The sequence below is a fragment of the Beta vulgaris genome, chromosome 4, assembly GCF_026745355.1.
Source record: "Beta vulgaris subsp. vulgaris cultivar EL10 chromosome 4, EL10.2, whole genome shotgun sequence".
Taxonomy (NCBI): Eukaryota; Viridiplantae; Streptophyta; class Magnoliopsida; order Caryophyllales; family Amaranthaceae; genus Beta; species Beta vulgaris.
Genome location: NC_079205.1, coordinates 161915 through 187044, shown reverse-complemented (window position 1 = coordinate 187044; position 25130 = coordinate 161915). Strand labels below are relative to the sequence as shown.

Here is a 25130-nt window from a genome sequence, read left to right as displayed (position 1 = left end):
AGTGTTCTCATATTTATATTAATGTTATAACGCTTCAGAAAACGACGCGAGATCATGAACATGAGCATTGTGAGTCGCGAGCTCGATCGGCATCCCAACGGGTCGTGAGGTGCGACCATTTCCTGCCTTCCTTGTTGCTAGTGGCTTGCGTCACGAGGTGCCAGCCTGTTGCATCGTCCTTAGTCGCGAGGTGGGATGTTGCTCACATGGTGTGAGCCTGTCTCTGCCTCGCATTAAATTGTATGATGCGACGCAAATGTATAAATGTACCATGCTTTTCACGACTTTCATCGCATTATAAATCATATTTTATTTAAGTTACGACACCATAATCAAGCGACTCAAATAAACATATCATAAATCAAACCTTATATAACACTCTAAATCTCCGACAATTAGGTCCCTAACTTTGAGCATCAGCCCCCACAAAACTTTATTAAATAATCTAAATGACATCATCAAAAGGTCTTAATACTCTTAACTAGTTGATGAAATGAATAATAGTAATGATATAATAATAATAAGAAGAAAATGATGAATAATGATTGCCTGCCCAAGATTACCCGCCTAGAATATAGGGAAAGGGGGAATTGCAGTTTGTACCAGAAGAAAGAAATATTATATAGTTATATTAGTTGGACGTTGAGGCCGGTGGCCGCACACGTGTGGATGGCAGCAAACAAGAGCCTGAGAAAATCTGAAAGCCAAGTAACCAACCCACTCGTGCAAATGTGCAAATGAATCCATGAGAGAAGAGAAAAGAGAGAAGAGAGAGAAAGGGTGTTGTGTGATGTGTGATGTGTGTGTTGACCAGGTGTCTTGTGGGTGAGCTACCAGCCTCTCCTCTCACACACTCTCAATGGCGTTGAATTCTTTAATCAACTCATGCACCTTTGGTGTATCCTTGAGAATTCATTTTGTTGTGCATTATCTCATCTCTCTCTGTTATTATGCATATAAGTAATAATTTAAGACTAACATGTAATAAAAACACCCTCTTTTTTCCTTATTAATATCATCCATCTTCCTTCCTTCTTCTCCTACAACTATATAGTAATTCCCCCACCATTTTCTTCTTTTTTACCAATTCTTCTACTCTTTATTTTTGTTTTCCTTAAATCTCACCTTTACTTTTGATTCCTTGCTACTTACTACTTTACTAATTAAGCTTCTAAACTATCAAGAGAGCAACTTTTCCTGTTTCTTTGAAATTCCAACACATCATTAAAAAAGATCAACAGATATTTAAGACAAAAGGAACTATGGGTAGAATTCCATGCTGCGAAAAGGAAAACGTCAAACGAGGTCAATGGACTCCTGAAGAAGACAACAAACTCTCGTCTTACATCGCCCAACATGGCACCCGCAATTGGCGCCTAATTCCCAAGAATGCTGGTTAGATTATTATTGTTTTCTTATTCTTATTTCGAAGAAAAACAAACGCTTCAACGTTTATATACTGTACTGTGCCCACTTAATAACATTGGCAATAATTGCATAGGTCTCCAAAGGTGCGGAAAGAGTTGTAGGCTGCGATGGACCAACTACCTTAGACCTGACCTCAAGCACGGCCAGTTCTCCCAACCAGAAGAAGAAACCATTATGAAGCTTCATGCAGTTGTAGGCAACAGGTTTGCAACACAAATCACGACCACCTTTTTCTTCTTTTTTTTTTTTTTTTACCTACTAAGTTGAGCAATTAAATTTGGAATTCCGTTTATTATTTTACAGATGGTCACTAATTGCTGCTCAGCTTCCTGGTCGCACTGATAATGATGTCAAGAACCATTGGAACACCAAGCTCAAGAAGAAGTTGACAGGCATGGGAATCGATCCTGTTACACACAAGTCTTTCTCTCACCTAATGGCTGAGATCGCAACCACACTTGGACCCCCACAGGTTGCCAATCTAACCGAAGCAGCCCTCGGGTGTTTCAAGGATGAAATGCTCCACCTCCTCACCAAGAAGCGCATTGACTTCCAGCTCCAACCTACGAGTTCACAGGGTAATATCAATTCCCCATATGTTATGAGTACTAAGCCAGAGGTCAAGGAGGATACTGTAGAGAAGATCAAACTAGGATTGTCAAGAGCTATACAACAGCCAGATATGATAATCGCAAACAAGCCTTGGGAACCAACAGTAGGAGCAGCATCAACTCATATCAATGGGGCCTGTAATGCATTCACCGCATTTCAGTATGGTCAATCTGCTTTTGGCCCTGACGAAGATGGATCACCATGGAGCCAAAGCATGTGTTCTACAGCAGGAGACCAACTAGGGCACTTGAAACTCGAAGATGAAAATGGAGAAGATTCTGAAGGTGGAAAGGACATTAGAAATGGATCCAGCATATTCAGTACTGATAGTATCCTATGGGATTTGCCATCAGACGACCTAATGAATCCCATCGTGTAGAGTTCCCAGAGTAGTAAAGACGGAAAAGATACAAGAGGGGGAGGGGGAGGGGGATAGCATAGCTTGTTGTTGAGAAATAATGGATTTCATTAACCTTGAACCTGACATTACAAATGTAAATAAGCTACATTTATGAAGGCTTTAGTATAATTACCATCTATAGCCTATTCCTACCAGTTAAATTTCAAGCAAAATACGATGATGAAGATGATGTATCAGCAAGAACCTGCAATATGAGTGAACAGTTAACATAAGTGCACTCTGAACTCCAATAATATAATCTTACGACTGTTGAGAGGTCTAGTTAATAGAAAAGTTTTATGACTCCAAACTCAGATACCTCTAGCTGCTCCTCAGTAAATTGATCTTTCTGAAAATTCCATGTGTCTGCATGAGTCCGTCGAAACTCTGCAACAGCTTTAGTAACAGTTGATCTCACAGGTGATGGTTCACCAACAAAGCGAGCCAACAAGGTAACGTGCTCTGGCAACCAACTGAAACAAAAAATTATCTTGCACAATTATGGCTCAATCAAGTTACGATACCAAAGTAAAGCAGCCAAATTAAGCTGTTCCGTCAAACGTTACTTACCTTGGCATATCATATGGAACCGACAAGACACAAGCTGTCAGCGCAAGCACAGCACCATGAACAGGAGCAACAGAATGGCCAGCTCTTCTGTCATTTTACAAAGAGCAATAATAGGTTAACAATGCATATACACAAGAAATCTAACTCAAATGTGCACTAAAGACCGAAAGACTCAATGCATCTGAAAATTAATAAAAGAATTGGGGGTGGGTGTGAAAGGCAATGACTATATGCCAAAATTTGCAGCAAGAAAGCATAAAATAATCACTAGCAAATTGCATTCACCAGATACAGAACATACCATCTGTGGGCAGTAGGCATGTAGTAACAATTTCTATTCACATCACAGAAGAATCATGAAGCTTGAATATTGGAGATTGAGATTGTGATAACAGTAAAATAAAAGCTTTAATTACATGTCCAATATCAAATTAGAATGGAGAAAATGGAAGTGATCCTGCCCTTTCTACCAGATCTGGATCTAGTTACCCAATCATGAAAGTTGACAACTACAACAATAAGCCAGCAGAGTCACATACAAGAGATGATAGCAGTTATCAGGACAGCATATTTTAGAAAATTGATAGACCAAACAATGTGTCTAATTTCATCTACTTTTTTTTTTCCTTGTGTGTTAAAAATCATGATATTCTTAATTGAGAGCCCAACAGAAACAGCCAGTCAGCAGTTGCAGGGTAAAGGCCACACATATATGATTCTGCCTAGACTCAACTAAATCATAGCCTCATGCACAGCATTTTTTAAACGAAACCGCAGACGTAATAAATACAATTGCACACATACAGATCTTATTAGTAAAGGACACCAAAATATGAAATGATGATCACTGCATTCTTCTGATTCTTAAAGTCTGGCTAATCTAGGTGCTATTGGTCAAGTTTAGATGTGAACCATAGGATCAGAAAATCAGCAATGACTATTGATGACATTACGTCACATCTTAAACATACAAAAAGGGTTGCTAAAAGAGAGAAACTAGAAGCAGTGATTCTGAGGACCAGTCAACGACAACAACTACCAAATTTACATCCATGACGAAGAAGTAAGGAGACCTCATGGGTATGGATAGGAGATCCCTTTTTTTCTTAATTGTTATGTTCACTTAAAATTTGGATTTAGAATCCATAACCGAAGGAGGAGGTATGGGGATCTCAATCATGGGGTGAGGAGGGTACAACATTCAAGGGGTTTAACAGGGATGAAGAACAAATAGGTATGACAAGCTACCTCAACCAAACAATCCACTTCATTCAATTTCGGAACCTTCAGGGGGGGAGGGGGGGGGGGGGGGAGAACACCCCCTAAAGCTGACTACGCTCAACAAAAGTTGACAGCCATGTACAAGACGTTTGACAAAGTTGAGTTATAATTGCAGGATCTAAGTTTCAACAAGAATACTGTTTTGACCAGCAGGACGTAAGTTGAAAGAAGACATTCTCATCTTCATACTCTGATCGACCTACTTTCTGCTGTCTCCCTTTTCTCTTTCTATTCTCATGACTTTCTAAACTGAGTGTGTCAGTCCCTTTAGGGATCAAGTAGGGGACTGATGACCCCCTATTATCCTCAGCACAGAAGTGAGAAATAAGAGGGAAAATCAAGGACTTCAGGAACCTCTCCTTTATGACTAGTTCAGGTTTTCTCCGAAATGTTCAGCATGAGCAAAATCGCCGAAAGGTCGAAAACATTCTCAATTTTTAATCTTTCTTCTCCGATCCCTGATAATTCCACTATTTTATAGAACTGAATATGACTTTAACAGTATCTATCTGGTTAACATCTCCGGTCCCGGTCTTAGTGGGATTTTTATTGAGTTGATTTTGTTATTGTCGTTATTGTTTCACTAAAGATGACAAGGACATAACTCCAAAGGCTTACAATATGATACTCTTTGTTAGTCACGGTTTTGAAGGTTATACGCCATGGCTTTGGAAGATTTCTCTCCTTTAGTCCTCACCTGCCTGGCCGGCAGCTGGGCCATTTTCAAACTGAGATAATACACAAAGAAATAAGTCTACCACCATTAATTATTTTTAGAGTTAAATTATTCCTTCCAACCAAATACAAAGTTCCTGATTACATTCTTATGAGATCTCACTTTCTCTCTCTCCCTCCCCCCCCCCCCCCTATCCCTCCTCCCTTCCTCTCTCTCTCTCTCCCCCTCCCCCTCCCCCACCTTCTCTCTCTCTATCCTTATACTTTCTCTTACCCTTTTTTTCTATCTCTTTCCAGTCTCCCACTTCCAGTTATCTAATTTACATTCAATAATTAAAATTAAATCCCATGGAAAAGTACATAAAAATTAAATTCAATAACTAAATTAGATTTTAACGGAAAATAATTTTCATTATAAAAGAAAATTCACTTGGATAAAATAACAGATGCACTTTTTTGTTAACATATAATTATGCTGTAGTTCAAAAATGTTGCAATTTCAGTTCAAAAATAGATGCACATACATTTTGAAAAATATGCATATAAATCCTAATTACCATTCGCTTTGAAGCACCTGTCCGACTGTCTCATTTTACCATACATCTTGTGCGCGTTGGGATGTGGTTGTTGGTGTTGATTTGGGTGTTGGTGTGGGTGTGGTGTGGGCATGTGCATGTGTATGTGTGCATATATACACGTCATGCATACATAAGTTCGTACATATATGTACACACTATAGGAAAATATGTAGGCAGACACACATACATAAATAAATGAAAACAGCTATTCAAGTGCCTTGAAAGAGGAGAATATACAGCCAACAATAAGATAAGGGAAGTTATAACACTTAAGACCAACAACGGCTGCTAATCTCCGAAAAGACTTAAGTATGAGTTTCTTGACGTTTATAGGAAAGCAGGCACATCTCTTCTGAAGGCAGTAAAAGGAAATGATGATGTGAAGCAGCAAAGGATAAAGTTCTCATTCAAGAGCTGCATCTCATCAAGCACCATCTTAATCTCCGCCATACAATTAAAAAATGCACAATCTGGGTAAAATGAGAGGAAACACAACAAAATATTCACAGCAGAGGAATGCCAAACCAGATGATCATCAAAGATCAAACCTTTGTTTTCTCTTCTTGAGAATAAGAGTTGCCTCCTTATATGCCCTTTCACGGAAGTCTCCTGCAAGATGTTCGTCCCCACCCTTCATCATCCCAGCTAAAACTGCTGCTGCATGCTCTCGTACCTAAAACCAGTCAATTTTCAGAACCAATAATAATAAAAAAATGCAACGTATACTACATGAAATTAAGATTTAATGACTGGAAGCACAGACATTAATATATGTCAACAAGGCATACTTATATGTAAAGCTATTAAGTATCTTGGATTAATTGCTTGAAAGTAAGATCAATGTACGTGGAGGAGTTCTGAAGCTTTCCAGAAGAATTTGCATACAAGGGAAGCCTTGCAGCTGCTTTTGTCATAAATATTTTGGTTAAGTTTTTATTTAATAAAAAAAGGATGAAATCGCATACAAGGAGCATCATAATGCGAAAAACTACCCCAAAAAATCCCTAATTTCAAAGGGGAAAAAAAGGAAAATTTTGTTTGCTGGAGCTCTTCCTGTTCCTAATGCAGAAATAAAGTATATGAATCACTAAAATTATTATCCTTCCACATTTAACAATGTACAAGAAGGGTAGAAACTTGCCTCCACTTGGCAGTCTATGAGTAACTTCCCAACAGTTGTCCAAATTAGTACTTTTTCATCACATGAAAGGATGAAACTGTGCCTGTTAGGAGTAAAAGATTGAGGATGAAAAAATAATACATACAAAATGTAGATAACAAAATAGTAACAATCATGTATGACATTGCTGCAACATTACCTATACATAAACGTACGAAGATATGTCAATGTAGCAGATCTGGTCCGCCAGTTAGAATCATTAGCTGATTTGAGGATAACAGCAACAGCCTTTTGTAGATGTGAGTCTCTAAAGACACTCCATTTTAACAACTCAAAAGCAGCCTTTGCCAATGTTGACAAATCTTTATTCGATGTATCCTTTAAAAGCCAAACAAAAATGGTTATTTGATAAAGTATCAGATAATCTTACTTTACAGGACTCTAGGCCCTAGGGTTCACAGTTCACCTAATCTCTTATTATTTTGATGCATAAACAATTGAAGATACTGAATATTGACATTATCTGAAGGTCCTTCTACCCTCAGTCAGATACCAGTTACATTACAGTACTAAAACTTATTTTTTGTTTTCTTTTTCGAAAGAGAATGTTCAAGGATTAACAGCTTTAGTCATACATGATATAGATGACAAATATAATAAAGAAGATAGAAAAGAAAGGAAATAGAAAGTCAGCAATCACAAATCAGACTAGCTCTATTATCAAAGTAAAATATCGTTTTAAGACTTTCTTAATCTTCTAAAACACTACAACTAAATTTTTTTCTCCTTAACTACAGTCATCAAGAGACCTAACTAGAAGAGACAAAAAGAGGATCGACCAAAAAGTCTACATAAATATAAAGATAAGAGTACAAGAAGGAAATCACTTTGCACACCTGTAATAAAATCACAGGATAAAGAATGCCGACAATTGTGTCCACCAGATATAACGATCTACCTGACTTCAGCGATGCAATAACAAAATGGAATAACTGCAAACAAACAATCAATTAGAGATATGATTATATTTAAGTATAGAACCTTCAATAGGTCATGTATGGCAAGATTAGCACAAGCAGACCCCTCCTTTCCAAGCGAGACGCTGTAATTTTCAATTTTCTCAATCCCCAATAAAGCGCATGACTGAGAGAGTTACAGCAACAAATAAATCCAATGTGATTAGATTTATCTAAGGAAAAATGCATTACCGTTTCCATCCATTTTACATCTTCCTCAGAGTCCTTTGTGATCCCATTTTCTGGAATTACATCTGCTTCCGCATCGATATGGTCGGAATGAGTTGTTTTCTGAATTCTAATAGCACGTTCAGTAGCTTCGTCTGATAGAAGCCGACTTCGACTATCCCCGAAAATCTCATCACCCACACCACTGCTTTCCCTTTGGTTAAGATCCAAACTGGAATATATACTATGGAGCTGAACATTTGAGCATAACACACAAAGGGTAACTCCCACAGCTTCCCTCACCTGTTCCACGTAAAATTTGCTTTATAGTAAGAATCGACAAGGCATACTGCTAGACATGTCGAGTCATATGATCTTTCGAGCCAACATGATTATGATTAGTCAAAGTTTCTAGGATGTGACAAGAAAAAGAAAAAACTTGAATAGATGGTAAATCGAATAGAAGTACAAGAAAATAAGAAAGAGAAAAGAGACAAGCAAAAAGTCACCTTGCTTCACCACCAGGCACCAGCATAGATGACACGTTAAAGCTTAATATGAATCAGAGCAACAAGAAGAGTCCTTGAATGATAACAAACTTATATGTTGCTCACCATAATTTCTATGAATTGGTCATCTTTATGTAGTAAAGTTAAAACATAACACATATGCCACAATTCAAATGATTTGTCATCTTAAATATCTCAAGTTAAATGATATTACAAACAACACAACTATCAGTGGAGCCTGCAGGAAACACAGTTGACCAGCTTAAAACATAGCAACAATTGTTGAAAACAGCATGCCACAACTTAAATACGAAAAAGAGTGAGCCATAGTAAATGAAATCTGGACGTAGAAGCAAAGAAAGTATACGGTTCACAATAAAGAAGACAAGCGATGACACTATAATTTGGAAGACAGCAGCTGTTAGGACATTGATGGCAAAAAATACTTCATAGTTATAAGACATAGAGGTTTCCATGAAAAATGAACAGCCTAAGGATTTAATTGAAGAGAATAATTTCAGCTTAACATTCAGGATTTCAGGGATTGCTCCTTGTAAGATCTATCAACTGCCCTCAATAAAAATTGTAATGTCCCAAAATAATTCTTATCCTGCATCAGCCACTGGACAGTCAAAATATAGAAAGTAAAGAAGCCCTTCCTTCTAAGCTGCAGAATACACAGTGCAAAAGTTCCGTCCATTCAAAGATGCCCTTTGAAAAGCAGACAAGTATAGTCGACAACAGGAACAGAACAATCTTAGCACAGAAGGATCTTAAGCCCCGCTTTTGGCAAAGCTGATAAAATAGCGCACCTTCCAGCTCATATGGAAATGTGGCCAGTTGGCCACACAGGAGAATAATTTAATAGAGTGATTATCAGCTAATTGATCGACTTACTTGTGCAGATGAATGACTCATATTGACCAGCAACTCATCCAGCAGTCGTTTGTGAAGAAGTAGTTCAGCTTCTGGCATTTTTGCAGGTGACACTTCTATAAACGCAGCAGCTAGAAAAGCATACCGTTTAGCAATAACAGTAGTAGTCACAGAATATGGTAAAGGTGTCAGCAGACAATCCATGATTTTCTGCCTTAGAAGAGGAACACGCGTTCCATGCTTTCCCTTCCCAGTCACAGCATATCTTATGCAAGATGCCCACTCAGGCACAGATTCCACTGATGGAGCCATAATGATATCCTGCAGTTTAGCCTTTATCCAATCCTCCCATGCCTCAAGGAGACCATTGACATCACAATGCAAAATTCCAGCAAATGCCTCAGCAGCAACACATTGTTTAGATCTTTCCTGAGAGCTTGCATATTCATCAAGGGCACTTCTCAGAGCTTCTAAAACAGAAATCCCACATTCTTGAATCAATCGCTTAAAGATTCGGGCAAAATTTGAATAGAAAGTATCACTTCCTAACAAAGAAATCCAACTAGGAGTTCGGGGCCAAGAAGCTGTGAAGTCGAAGTAAAAAAATGTAATTGATTTGTCTGCTACACTCTGAAAAGAAGAGCTCCCATAATTTCCCCTAGAAGAAGTGCTTTCACCATCACTGATTATATGGACATGGGAAAGGCTGTTGAACGTCTCATTAAAAAAACCTTCTTCCTGAAAAATTTCAACTAAAGCTCCTTCAACAGAAGACTGAGAGATCTTTTCAACATTTTCTGAGGAAGAAACAGCTAGCATTTTATGAGGGGATTCCTTCAATAATGTATTGAGAGCGGAGATTGCAAGAATTCTAGTTTGAGGAAGTTGACTTTTTAAATTCTTCAAAAAATGCCCTGAAAAGGAAACAACATGACATAGTTAGCATGGGTGAGGGCTTCACAGCATGAAACAAACTAATTCAATATGATATCACCACCATTCAGCAAATCCCCTTAATTAATAAACCCCACATAAACACATTCATAGTACACGAGTAATACTAAAAATCCATACAACTCCACACAAGGGTTTTCAGGCATGTGCATAACTTCCAAGATGTGCAGGGCCAAGGCACTGTTGGATCTTGAGTGCTGAGCAATCTATGCCCTAACTGAGCAACTGCGAGAGTGTTCATTCAAATTTATAATTCTATATGCTTAACCAGAGGCAACATTATAAGATGTAAGATGGTAACTAGATAAACTAGTAAGATCCTTGAATTATTCTTAGAATTTAGGATGAGCTTTCCTACAAACCATCAAAAAGGTCTCACGAAGACACGAGGGTCAGCTACAGTCTATCAGGAAGATTTTTCTATGTGCAATAATATCTACATTCTACAATGGTTTCAATGGCTACTAGGAGGAGAAATTATTAGATGGTCCAGGATAGCAGGATCAATGCTCCCTCCTCTCACAAAGAGGTCGTTATCTTGCTTTAAAAGATAATTGGTAGCCACCTCATTGTAAAAAGTTTGCATTGATCCAGGACCAAGCAATAATTTTTCTACTAGGGGACCCCATGCAATCATGTAAACTTTCCTTCTAAAATCTATGGAGACTTTCCATAGTCCTCATAAAGCACCTCAAGGGATGAGGTAAACTTTTAAGATGTGCTTTATTAGTCTACCAGCATTTGACAACCGGCTAGCTACTAAGGATGAGGAAGACCCTACAGCCTCTGAAGTGGCCCTTTGAGAAGGGAAATTCTAGGTCCAGTATCATTTACCATACAGCTGAACTTCCAGACCGTTATACCCTAGAAGCCTCCCATATTTCAAGGTTAGCCACTAACCTCGATAAAAGGTATATCTCGTATAATTTAATGCCTCTGGGATTCATATGAAACCATCAAGGATCACAGACACAACACTCTACCTACAATTCCCAATTAAAAACAATAAACCTGTAATGGAGATTTTTGTGGTTCTCACTTCTCCAGGGCCATGCTTGGATCTTGAGGGCACTAAGAAGCCTTTCCAAATGAAAAATTTCATAAACACAAAAGGGATCTCCTCTGAGTTTAAACTCATTAAATTTGGCTTGAGTAAAGACCATTTAGCATCTGCAATCCTTATGGCCATTTTGAAACCGTAAAAGAACTATCCAAGAAAATCTACCAGCCTCCAAAGGATTTCAGTAGCTATCTAGTTCTAGTATCGTCAGGCATAATCTGTTAAAAGATTCCTACGGTTCCTAGTGTTTTCAGAACCTTTTTCATAAATACTAGAGTATCATGAATGTGAGTTTTAGCCAATATATAATTTTCACCAGTGACACTTTTGGATCTCATGCCATTGCCATCTATGATTTAGAAACCCTCAAGCACAACCAGGGCCACAAAGGAAACCTTGGCCTAGTTTATAAACATATGTTATTTATGTGTTTATGTCCACTAGCAGCAGACTCAAAGAACTCATTGTTCCTTGACTTTTGGATGGTAAATCACAAAAATGACTCGTCAAACTTCTCGCACTTCTATTCATTGTAAAATAGCACATAGCAGGTCAATTATTTCATAATGGATTAAGATGAATTGGAGACAATGTCTTTCTTAGAGGAAGGCTAAGGCTGTTCACAACCTCTTTCTTATAGGAACATAAGGTTGTTGTCACTGTTATCTACAAACTTGATAACCGTTAAATAGGATTTCCCTTGAATTTTTCAAGTTTGATAGACCTTCCAATACTATTGATAACACTCAGTAAAAACGATAGTGAAAGTGTGAAAAACTCATTTTCAAAATTCCAGACTTGAAACATCTGGCCAGGTCTTCACAATTAGTAGCTAGCTGCCTAGCTGTCTAATTCAGTACTGATAGTAATCCTATTAGATCACAGTGCACTATAGCTCTTTTTGATCAATCTATTAAAAGAATTCTATGCTATTTTCCCGTTGTAGCTTACATATACAGCAAAATTTACTTCAAGTATAGATCACTCACCAGCAGTTTCACTTAAAATTGTTGTAGAGGAACGTGGATCATTCCTAGATGCCATCACCACTAATAGCAAAACTCTGTTAGCCATCAGATTGTACCTGAAAAGTATGGTGACAACAAATCTCAAACCAATATCGGTATCCTGAACAATGGGCCAGCTCTGTACCAAATTTAGCTTTATTTACCAGTTAAGCATTATGTCCATCACAGCATATGTGTGCCAGTTAAGTAGAAGTAATATCAGAATCATAATCAATTACCTCCAATGCAAGCCATTTGTATCATAACTCATAGAAACTATCTGAGAAATCATATCTGAAAAAATTTGCCCATCTGACTGTCTATCTGATGTCTTGAAGATGTTTCTAGGTACCCCAGTAAAAAGAATGTTATACTTCACAAAAAGCTGCGGTCAATCAGAAAAGCAACTCAGTACTACAGGAAACCATTTCAAAAACTTGCATTCGAAGGCACACACGAGGTATTTTAGCTGGCATGAGATCTACCTCAGTAATTGCTTTTTGAGCTTTCAGGGATTCATGATGTGCACTAAGCAAGAGAAAGCAGAAAATATAAGACAGAAGAAGAGTACTGATTACTCAAATGAAAAAAAATAAAGAAAATACGAAAGCAACACATAAACTCAAGTGTAAACCTACTTATACCAACATACCTTTTCAAAATGCCGATGGCAAAGGAAGTGAAAGCTTTGGCATCCTGAAAGTTACCAGAAAATAATTCAGATAACAACCTACTAAAATTTGCTTTACGGAAAAAAGATTACCATTTTTTTACCATTGTCAAATGCTTGAGAAGGGTTTGATTGGACAAAATGGTGCAGGACCCAAGAACAATATATTCAGGTGAACTGGGGTTTGCTAAATTCTCAGTCAGGGCAAGCATGCACCTTGAGACCATGGAAGGCCATCTCTTCAACATCTTGAGGAGGCTCTTGCCAGCAAGCCTAATCTCCAATCCAATTGAGAAACAAATGACATAATAACATAGTAAGAAAAAGAAACAAGGGCATAAAATGATGATAAATATTTTATTCCTTTATTCTTTTTTTTGAAAGGGGGGGGGGGGGGAACATTGTTTATAATGCATGATAAAGAAAGTCAAGATTCAAATGCAAGAAAAGGTGAATTTTTAGACGAATATGTCTTACTGCAAGCATAAATATCCAGCCATAAGAATAAACGAGGATAAAGGTTCCTATTAGTCTGCTAATGTAAATTACCGTAAGAGATTGGACAGTCTCAGACGCAACCTTTTTCCTGGAAATAAATCCTTTGGCATCAATCCAATCTCCAACTTGATACTGACTACCACAGATTTTCCAAGTATACTATTCTCAAGTTCCTAGATTTGGCAGTTATTTTGGGACACGCTGCCTACACTGGTATCATCTATCTGCTGAGATATCCACCCGAATAAAAATTTACTGATTTACTACATTTGCCAGTAGTGGCTTCTGAGACGGTTTATCCTCGTTTAAAATATATGAAGCAGCATAACACTACTTCAAATAAATGGTATGAAGCCGTCATTTTGTCCAATATTAAAAGAAAAATACCTACCGATACTATGCTAATCACGCAATACTCTATTTAAAGTCCTAATGACAGCCAGCTCCATTCAGCTATAGCTGATGTAGAAAGTGCCAACACAAAAATGATACAAAGTCTACTGAGGAACAAAGTCTCATATTATACAGGTCTTCAAAAGACACAGACCAATGAGATGTGTATCTAAAGAACTAGCACCTTAAGATGCCACTTTAATGGTGACCCTGTATCCATCAATCGCCACCAAACAGCTGATTACGGAGCATGATTTAAATGATGAATTTAAATACGTTCAACAGAAACAGAAGGAAAACTTGACTTCACAAGTTCACTCATCCTACATCAATATAATATGTGGCCGAAAACAACCAACGGATCTCAGCATTTTCAAACAACCAAGATTTCAACACCCTCAGTTTGCAGGTAGCTCTCCAACGGCTTCTCAACTTACGTAAATCTTTTGGATATTGGAAAGTGCCAATAGTCAAGTTTCAAGAATTGTACTAATCCAACTTTTAGCTAAAGAAATATCATTTACTTCAAATGATAAATAAAGTCCATGAGAACTCACGAGCGAACAGTTTCATATCTATGCAAAGCTAAGTTCAGAAGATCATCCATCAGAAGAATTGCATGACTTGATGGAGAGACATTGCCACTGGTACGATACAAATGAAAAGAGGACTGAGAAGCTCTCCATGTGTTGTGCATATATGCCTTGTCAGCAAGTGCCCAGAGTGGCCTGGATAAAATATCAACAGAAGGTTCAAGAGAAAAAGCTCAAGATTACATTGCACTAGAAAGAACAAGAAAATAAAAAAGATGGTTGACCTTCTTTTTCCATTAGAATGAGAAGATGTCAGAAAGTTCATTGGAGGTTCTACAATGGCAGCAGACTCCAATTTCCAAGCCTGCCTGTGATTTGACCATTCATCATATTCAAGACTACCTACATCAACAAAGTAAAACCAAAGTTATCAAAAAAGGCAAATGAATCTGAGGCCAGGTGCTTTTCAACTCAAAACATAGTCTCAACTAACTTCAGCAAGGTTTACTTCAGTTCAGCAAAATCAGTTTTGTTTAACTAAAATTTCCAAAAGATAAAGATGTGCCTGAGAGGCTTGGAATATTTTGGTCCTAGCCATACTTTTTGCATAGGGTTGACACCCCTTGGTCTCCCTATCATTACAATTCTAAGTTCTTAACTTAAAATAATATACGATATATATTAATGTTTATTGCTGAATTCTTGATCATCATAACTATAACAATAATATAATCTAATACTAATGTACTAAAATATTAGTATAAGCATCCAAATTGTTGCTCGTTTGCACTAAAATATTTAGTATATAATATTGCTTGTAAGGAAGCACTTATATTTTCACTACTGCCATTAGTATAGGACTATAGGTCGTATTAGTGACGAGGTACTTCAAAAGATGTTCTGTTTTAAAAAAGTTAATAGCAATGACAGCATATAATTATGATAATGATGATGTATCAAAGATACAAATAACACCAAAAATTAACAATAAAAAGAAAAAGAAACTAAAACTTATGAATGAAAGCTTCATGAAAACTTAGTTCAGTCAGGAAATGCAGTTAAGTTCATTGAAATTTAGTCAGCAATATTCAGTTGAAAAGAACATAGACTAAAACAACAGTGTATTTCTCGCAATCTTACCATAATTTATTAGAGCATCCATAATACGGATGATGAGAATGAGTAATATACTATCATCTGGTTTTTCCTCCAGCAAGTATCTGACCAACAACATCACTGAGGTTTAGCAAAATAACTCAATAAAGTTGAAATGTCATTTATTTCCAGTTGAGGAGGGAAAAGATAAGCCCATAAAGTGAACACTCAAAATGGACGATTAGTTTAGACACTACCGGCAGGCTGCATGTATGACCTCAGCTGCCCTCACTCGCATCTCGGTGCTGCCAACTCTAGCACCTGCAGCACCTGCGAGCAAGAATGATTCTTGCACTATATTTTCAGTATTACCAGTTGTAACAGTTGGATTAAAATCCGGCAGGCAAGACAATATGCCTTGCAAGGAAGAGTCAATCCGCAGAAGAGTCACCTTGAGGTGATCTTTCTCATTTCCTACACAGTACCACAGACTGGTCAGACATCTCTCTTGGAAGGGGAGAAAAAAGGAAGGAGGCATCACAAACTACACATATTTACTAAGAAATATTAGAAAAGCTTCATAAATTCACATAATATAATATATTGATCATAAATGGAACAGGATATCTGATAAAGGCAAACACGAACTGCTAGTTCAACATTAAAGTGAAAGGACAACACTGACCCTAATTCTGACATATCTGCATTCTGCAATGATTATACAGATCTATAACAATAGTAGACTTTTGAGTACAACCATTCTAACAAAGCAACCACAGCCACAAGCTTTGCCCAGTTGGCAAAGCAGTGGCTGTGGACCTGTGGTTGCTTCTTTACAATGAAGACAACCCTTGAGGAATGTTCCCATAGAAATCAAGCAAATTTATTAAGGAAGAGAGAAGTACAATACCGGCATCATTATGAATTCTATCTTGGCATATTCTCAGTAGTGCATCTAATGCTGATTGAAAATGAAGTGATAAAAGCTCATTTGCATATGAAATTTCATCCTGTTCTGGGACATGCCATTTCGGGCAGATGAGTGGTTTCTCACTTAAGCAACTTTTGGTGTTGATCCATTTCTCCATGAGAGGGGCATCAGGATGTTGCAACACACACCTAATGACCAAAACTGTGTCAGATAATATACCTTAATAATAGAGGACAGGAATGAGCTAATATTTTATGGTTGTGCATGTGCACGTAAATGTCCTTGGCTAGAAAGGAAACACCTGTACTGGTCAATCGGATAATAAAGCACCAAGCTTCCAAGAAGAGATCGGAGTACATGGTCACCAGCACCATTGACCTGTCTCCCGCACAAAAGAAAACTCCCCAAGTTTAATAAGGAACTCAAAAAGAATACTTTGGCCTGCAAAATTAATTATCAACTAAGTGTAGAAACTAATACACCCAAGGGAAGGTGACCGTCAATACAAAACCTTCCAAGATGGTGATTCAAATGCTAGGTTGATAGCTTCTTTAAATTGTTCCCTGTAGCATAAAAGATGAGGGCCCCCATAACTAATGCAAACGGACAGAACTTTCAACTGATAGTCAATCGCAGTTTCCAGAGCTGGAGAAATAGAAGGCTTTGCCTGAAAGATTAAACTCACATTTAGCAAAAATAGATCCAAATATATATTATAATTGCAGAAAACTGAGAAAATACAATGAAGAAAACCTTGCACACGGTAGAGAAATCGAAACTTCCTTCTAGGAATCCTGTTCTAGGCATCCCTTTCATAGATGATATAACCATTGATAGCATCGGTTCAACAAGATGAACAACAGCCTCTTCTGGGTTCGAATGCACACATGCACAGCAAAGAAGGCCAACTTCTGCGACAGCGCCAGGAAGTATATTAGTTTGCACAAACTTGGAAATCTTTCTTAAAGCCTGTAAACATGGAACAAGTGGGGTAAGTTTCCTTTTACATTTAGGAGTAAGTAAAACACGGAAAAAAAATAAAAACAGCTAAGACCTGAGTGAAAAGTGATCTCGATAGTCTTCCAAGCAAGATTTCCAACATGCAGAAGTAATAAGGACCATCTTCAACAAGAAAAGTGCCAGAGGTAGCAATGGTAGTAAGTCCCTCATTCCTTTGTACCACAAAACAATAAATCAATCCCACTTGATATAAATTATGATGGAAAAACATACATACATCCTAAAGATATAATGAAAGAGACAACAAAGTTCACAGCATTCCAAGAGCTCCAAGCGATTTCACTGTGAATGAAGTTAATCCCATTTCCCACTAACTTATATAACCTTGTCATCTTGAAAATATTTCAGGGTTCTAGCTTCCATAAAGGAAGCTAACTCTCATAAATCATGGTGAAACACAAAATGCGAAATTCCAAAACAAATTTTACAAATAATGGAATAAGTTACAAAAATGCTCTCTTACGTGACAGTATTTGGCTCCAAGTGCAAAAGTAACGAGAAAAGGCGACATAGAAATTCATCAAGCCACTCCGAGAAGCGGATAGCAGAAATTGGCGACAAATTATCAGTACTATCTTCAATGACAGCCATCTGCCAAGATTTGACATAGATGTAAGATAACCAGATTTAATCAAAATATACAAGTGAATTTGAATAATCAGTCCTTACATTGGAAAATATGGAACCAATTAATTGCATGGTTGCTAAACTCTTTGGAGGATCGTTGGCATCCATGCCCAACAGAGCATTTGATAATGAGATGACCAAAAGATCGATACATGAGTTGGGCCCATCAGAATCATCAGATCTTTCTACTGCAGATGAAAGAGATGTAAAGAACAAAGACCGGCCAGCATATGCTACTGATGTGACTGCCGTCTTCAACTGGTGGGTGGCTGTCATCTAAAAAAGAAGATAAACAAATGAACTTATATCACTATCTTATCTCCCCCTCTTTTCACTAAGCAATGTATTCCTTTTGCATAGGAAAGTATTATATTTCTTGCTGTGGTGTAAGATGCTTAGTAAATCGACTTACCGTCTCCAAAGCCATATGAAATCGAGAAGCTACGAAGGGAAGGACCAGAGAGGGCTCTACATAAGCCAATATTGAAGTTGCTGCAGCAACTGTTTCAGACAAATGTTCATTTTTGCTGTATTGACCACGATCAATCATCTTCAGCACAGTAATGACAAAAGAAATCCTCTCCGATTTTCCCAAATATAGCTCTGTTTGTCCACAACCATTAGAGTCCCTGCATAATTGATTTAAAGCAATGAGAGCTTATGACAGATCCCTTACTGAAATAAATGAGATTATTTAAATATGGATTTCTTACTTTTGTTCATGTTGTAAACGCTTCTGAAACATAATTACTAGATACAGCAAAAAACGCTCCAAAGAGTATGTCCAGCGACCACCATTAGAAGGATGGTAATATCTAGAAGAGCAAGACAAGTGAACAACACAATAGTAAGTAATTTCTATTCAGATGCAACAAGCTAAAGTGAAGCATGAGGGTACACACTGTTCCAAGATATTGATCAACTTGTCAAAATGCTCTTGAGCTGAACTCCCGGGTCTGAGTAAATACACCTTCAATAAATACAAAAGCAAAACACAGTCAGGTATGATCAATATAAAGATATTAGATTCACTATTTAATACGAGCAGACTTAGAATGAGTATACTTGATCTTACGATAGATTTCGCAATCGCCTTAGATGGAGTGGATGTCTTGTTGGAAAACAAGAACCTTGTATTTCTTGGAACATTAACAGAGTACGGGTACGAACTAGAACCATTTGCCACAGGAACCTGGAATTACCACAGAAGTACCATGTCATTCTTTTCAAGCATGATGAAATGAAGAAACTAGTAGTAAAGTCATATGTGTGGAGAAAGTAGTTTCCCCAAAGCACAAAAAAGGAAGGCTATAAGAAAAGAGGAGAGGCCACAAGGACCACTCCAAGCATACAATACATAACATCCACATCATTTTATTAAGTGTCCTAGGTTAATGAATAAGAATTAATACAAGCATGATTGCATGAATCATTAAGCAGGTTTTCTCGTTACACCATGTGATAAAGGGATACTTGCATAATAGAAAGAGCTACTTCCACACAGGGCAACAACTAGGCCAACTTCAGTACAACAATTTTCAACTTATATTAAGCACTCTCTTCACGATGGTTTTAAGAGTATCAAAGTTTTATCCACCTACAAACCTACATAAGCTAATAGCGAAAAAATAAGGCATTAATCACCTACATAAGCAGATGCTTGCACACATGCATCTATCTCTTCTATGTCTTTGCCTACCTCTAATAGAATAGTATGGTAGAGCAACCTAACAAGAGTCAAAGATGTAGAATTGCAGTTAGCTTTCTGCCTGAGTTTCTGACTCCTTTTAAGAGAAATGAATGATATTGATGATCTAGATGAACTTTGTCTTTGTCTTCACATAAACCTAAAACTAATTAGAGGCCATGAACTCATATATCAATCGTAAAGATGAAAATAGTAATTTGGATTCAATAATGTCGAACCATACATTAGAATTATTAGGCCTGCCAAAAGGTAGTAAATTCATTCAATATAATTGGATTTGAAAAATAACAAAATTGAAGGGTTGAATTGAAAGGTTTAAGGCAAGGCTTGCTATTAAAGGGTTCTATACAATCTAAAACAATCCCAAAGTGGTTTGGAAAAAAAAACATACCACTATTCCAAAACCTAATTGGATGGGATCTGCATGAGTTAAGATTATATCCAATCATCTATACTGATCATAAACCTTCATTCCTTTCTACCTTTTGTGCTCCCATAAACCTAATTTCTTCAAAATATTTCTAACGCTCTATATATCCAAGTCATTTTTGGCCTCCCTCAACATCTAAAAAAAACCTCATTGACCCCAATTTCCAACATTTACTACCTTTACCGGTGCATCATCTTGACAAATGTCTTTCATGTCCAAACCAACGTAGCTGGTTTTTTATGATCCTATCCGCAAATCCAATCCTCTTCCGAGACTTTTCACTCTAAATTCTATCTCTTGAGGTGCTTTCACACATCTATCTCGAAATACGCATCATCTTCCTAAATGCCCACACTCCCACCTATGCAGAGTTTCACTCTTGGCCTTCGAGGTACGCTACAATAGCACAATATCCGACTTGCTCCCTTCCCTTTCATCAACCATGAGTCTGTCATTTTAGTCAATATCTCCTATCCTTTATAAAAATTGAACAAAGGCACCTAAACAATCACTTATAGGAAACTCCTTACGAAATAATGTCACTACATCCACATTTAGCTCTTTTTCATTACTAAAATTGCACTCAATGTACACAGTTGTGCTCTAAGCCTAAGTTCTCAATAATCCCAATCTTTACTCCATCTCTCCAAATTAGATGGTCTCTTTCACCAAATACAATATCATCTGCAGACAACATAAACCATGGTGTCTTATCCTTCACTGTTTAAATAACATAATACCTCATGTTAGTGTCAAGATTTAGCAAAGATTTGCTCCTTATTGCTACAGTTAATGGGAGATTGCTGATTCTTTGGTAGTAATGCAAAGTTTTTAGTGTTATTGTCACTTTTGGTTTGTTTAAATTTCAAAGGGCCGCGCTTTGTAAGCTGGCCCTTGGAAAGGAAGAAAAAACAAAGATTGTCAGTTTTTTGGTTCCACACTCTTAGAAAGTTAACACGTATATCACGACGTTCTGTGTTTTTGAAGAGTAAAAGGACTTATAATTAGGGTAAATTTCCAGCAACTTGGGGCCGATTTGTTTCGGAGGTTCAAAAAAAGGGAAAGGGAAACAACAACTCTAATGCCTTTATATGTTGTTTGGTAAGCCATTTTAATCATTCCCTTTACCCTTTAGTAACGTGGCGAAAAGGGAAAGGGAAAGGGTGTTTGTTGTTTGTTTTTGCAACGTGGCGAACATTTCAGCCTGAGATTTGTGCTGCTCCTTGCTGAATAATCGAAATCTCCTGATCTTCACGCGATCGTATTAAACGACCCTCCAACCTCAGCTCTTGTGAGATACTGTGAGCTGTGCCAACAAGATCTGTTGGGAGTTCACCATTCCATCAATAGTGATTTTCAAACCAGTCACCTCCCCTTCCAAGTGATCCATCTGTTGTTGATTGCTTGGCACCATAACTGAGATACCAAGTTTGCTATAAATCAAGTAAGTGAGCAAGAAATCCACAGCTAAATAGTATCCAAGCAGAGAAGATAGTAGTAGTGTTCTTATACTTAGTGTAAGAATAACAATTCCAACCCTTGCATTCGAGAGGTAAGGACTCTCCGAGAGAAAAGACTAATTATTAAAATATACACTACCTTCTATTTACAATCCTCGGCTATTTATGGATCCTTAGCTACTTCTCACACAAGCAACATAACAGAATTATTCCTTACAGAAAATACCTAGCCATAACCTTGCTCACACATAACCGAATGATCTAAGAGTATTTTAGGCAGCTGAATTACCCCTTTTCGCCCCTCCTTAAGTAAGTGATGAGTGGCCGAGTAGTAGTGGCTTGATTCTGTGTAGCTATCTATTTCTACTTGGATGAGCAGAAGATCCAATTGATGGGAGTAATATATAAGTCCTAAAACATATCCTTGTGAAGAGTTGTGTCAAAGGTCAAGTTAGTAAATTGTAGTAAACGGAAGCTCTGGGTTTGATAGGGGAAAAGGCAGCGGCAACAGTGGTGGTGATCAATCCTGTTGATTGGTTAACTTCCTTGAACAAGTCAAAAGGGTGGTCAGAAATGAAGGGTCATGAGTTCACAGGGAAGTCTTTAACAAGGATCCCTTCAGCAAGCAGCACAAGATCAACCTAGAGGAGTAATCAAATGGAAATGATGCTTCCACTAATAATTCCTATTTCATGTAAGATTAAAAAGTGCAAAGATTCACTCGCTGAAAACCTGAAGGCACAAGAAAGTTTTAGGGGACATCAGATTTCTATGAAAGACAACTCCAGCCTCTTCCTTTTACTTACATGAGAAAAAGTTCCTTGGTTTATGAAATGGGATTATCTTTCATTACTTTCTGCGGAAAGATTTTCCTGTAAGCATAATTGGCAGTTTGGCACCCTCTCTTCCTAATTAGAGGACGCCCAGTTCTCTCTCGCAAAAATCCCGCTCTTTTTTCACGAATGCAATATCTCTTTATCCGAGAAAAAAGTAGGCAGAAGCAGAAAATATGATATCATTTAGGAATTGAAAAGCCTCACCTCAAACATATTCAAATATTTAGCGAAAAGAACGGGCAACAAAGGCTCCCAGGTAATGACGTCATATTTCTTTATAACACGAGCAAGAACAGCAGCCCATTGGCTGTTCCAAAATTGGCAATTTGGAATAGAACTCCAGGCATCAATGCATTTTCCAATCCAATCCCTGTCACGCAACAAAGAGGGAATTCTTATTCCATTCTTCCAAAGGAGTTAGATAAGCACTCTTTTAACTGCATCGACACATAATGAAAGGCTCCGAAGCATCCAAATACTTACTGAGAGAAGAAATCCTGATTGTCCAAATTCGTAGGAAGAAAAAGCTTGATAAAACCAGAACCTTCAAAAGATGAATTATGCCAAGGATTTTCCAAAAGAGGGCTAAAATGGTAACAGATTGAGAAAGTTAGAATTATATAAATAGAAAAGATGTAAAGATATACAGCTCCTTAAAGATTATTTCCAACAGAATTTGAAAAACATAAATCATATAAACAACAAAACCAGGATAAAAGCCAGTACCTAAACTCAGACCATATCTCCAAAGCAGAATTCTGCAGGAAGAATCTCCTACAAGCACGAACAAGGGCAGTGACAGTCTGAAAGTGTCTCTGCTTAACTCTCCACCCTTCTGGGCCCGTACTTCTGGACAAAAGATATTTTGAGATCAGATCATGTTTCTTTCAAAAGGTAAAATATAATGATAACAAGTCTTCTATGGAGAGTTAGAGACTGTAGCATCCACTGACGAAGCATCAGTACAAATAAACGTGAAAAGTGTGAGATAAAGAACCACATATAAATTAATCAAATGGAACGAACATAGAAGATGAATATGAACTATAATGATTTAGCTTAGACGTAGTTGCTTTATTCACGGGGATATAAAGCAGCCGCAAAGGCAACCACATATAGATAGAATCATTCATCGCAGATAATATAAACATATAAAACCTACTTATAGCAACATGAAAGCATATCAAATAGTAATAAGGAGTTGCACAGCTCAACAATAGAAACCTGCGTACACGTTCAATATGCCCCAAATATAACCTGGCAAGTAGGAGTAAATACCTGGTGAAATGCGTGCAGACTAAGGTGTCATAAAGAGGGCGCCATTGAATCGTCAGCGATAACTTCTTCCTGTACTTGTTAATGACTTTTACAAGTAAATTGCCCCATCTAACCTAATTGAGGCGAAAGGAAGAAATATGAGGGGGGACAAAAGTAATGCAGTCTGAGAGAGAGAGAGATTTGGTGATGCAGAAAGACAAGAATACCTGTGCATAGAGTTTGCCGCGAGCTGCATAAAAAATCTGGAGTCCTAATTGAACAAGAGGGGCAACATCCTCAAGAGACAAGTCACTTTTGGCCTTAATGAAACTGCAGCAACACAAAGGATGGAACTTAATTAGTTTGATGCAGAGAATTATATGATATCAGATGAAAGAATGAGTGCACTATATATAGTATCCCATAACTATAACTATAACTTAAGGAAGTCAGTACTGGACTAAGAGAGTAGTGAAGTGATATGAATGGGGGTTTAGAGCATAAAAATGATCCTCCCAAGGAACATATCATATGCCAAAGCCAAATCAAAATGGTATAAACCTGGCAATTGCTATAGTTCTATTTGGAATCAAATAATTCGAGAAGCAGAAGATTGATGCAGAGAAGTATATCAAGTAAGAAACATGAAACATGAAACATGGTAGCAAGTAGCAAGGTAAGAAACAAGAGTATGAGTAAGCAAGGTAAAAATGGAAAAAGAAAACTGACAGGTCAAGCACAGAAATCCATTTGAGAGTGGAGTAGACGGAATCAGGATCTTGGGAATGATAGGAATCCTTTAGCAAAGAGACGACCCTAGCGAATGATTCCTTCTCTTTCTTGCTCTCTTCCATAATTGGAGGTGGAAGCCATGCATTATAGAGATGCATCTTCAATTTCCAGATTCCGATTTCGATTCCGATTCCGATTCCAATTCCAATTCCAGTTCTTCAACCTTTTCCAAGTCTAGCATTTGCCAAGTCAATTAACAATTACTCTTCTGCTATGCTAAATTGCTAATCTGGGGATATCATATCATATCATATCATATCCTGTCTATTCTGTATTTATATTTATACTGCTACACAAGACTAGAGTCAAGACAACCCACCACCTACTACTACTAGGCTGCTACTAGTAATTAACTGTGTAGTAGTAGTACTACTCGGTATTCTTTTCTTTCTTCTCAAGATAACTGTTTTACTTGGGAAGCAGGAAGCAGTCCTCTGTCCTCTGCCTCGCAGTGTTTTACATTTCATTATTATTTATAATTTCTGATAAAGTAATGCATCAGCGTCGACTAGGATATGCCCAGTGCTGAGTCAAAGGAATTGCGATATTCAAAGGAACCTGAATAAGCCTCATGGGATCATTTGGGGATACCTTCGCCACATTAAGATTTGATTCATACTTTACTT

The 25130-nt window shown here is 37.5% G+C and overlaps 2 protein-coding genes across 4 annotated transcripts; one reads left to right on the top strand and one right to left on the bottom strand.

Annotated features, from left to right (window-relative positions):
• Positions 1-1244: 1244 nt before the first annotated feature.
• Positions 1245-24952, bottom strand: LOC104892018 (proteasome activator subunit 4). Of its 3 annotated transcripts, none has more exons than XM_010677828.4 (36): positions 24442-24952; positions 23940-24042; positions 23734-23846; positions 23182-23304; positions 22939-23040; positions 22660-22825; positions 19097-19213; positions 18924-18991; positions 18735-18836; positions 18434-18650; positions 18064-18297; positions 17858-17985; positions 17429-17546; positions 17128-17343; positions 16886-17041; positions 16676-16752; positions 16354-16562; positions 15701-15917; positions 15489-15568; positions 14633-14750; positions 14373-14543; positions 13029-13197; positions 12907-12950; positions 12740-12782; positions 12494-12639; positions 12237-12331; positions 9255-10147; positions 7873-8151; positions 7561-7656; positions 6864-7042; positions 6686-6767; positions 6093-6217; positions 3011-3097; positions 2760-2913; positions 2574-2645; positions 1245-1991 (listed from the first exon to the last, which is right to left on the bottom strand). In XM_010677828.4, the coding sequence occupies exons 1-35, from the start codon at positions 24600-24602 to the stop codon at positions 2604-2606; spliced, it is 5430 nt and encodes a 1809-aa protein (XP_010676130.2). In that variant the 5' UTR covers positions 24603-24952; the 3' UTR covers positions 1245-1991; positions 2574-2603. The 3 variants fall into 3 exon arrangements, with proteins under 3 accessions (XP_010676130.2, XP_010676131.2, XP_010676129.2); XM_010677829.4 differs by having other exon boundaries at positions 2594-2645; XM_010677827.4 differs by lacking the exon at positions 1245-1991 and having other exon boundaries at positions 2483-2645.
• On the top strand, positions 1263-2419 carry LOC104892019 (transcription factor MYB80). Its single transcript, XM_010677830.3, has 3 exons — positions 1263-1395; positions 1502-1631; positions 1732-2419. Exons 1-3 carry the CDS (start codon positions 1263-1265, stop codon positions 2417-2419), a joined length of 951 nt encoding a protein of 316 aa, XP_010676132.2.
• Positions 24953-25130: the final 178 nt, after the last annotated feature.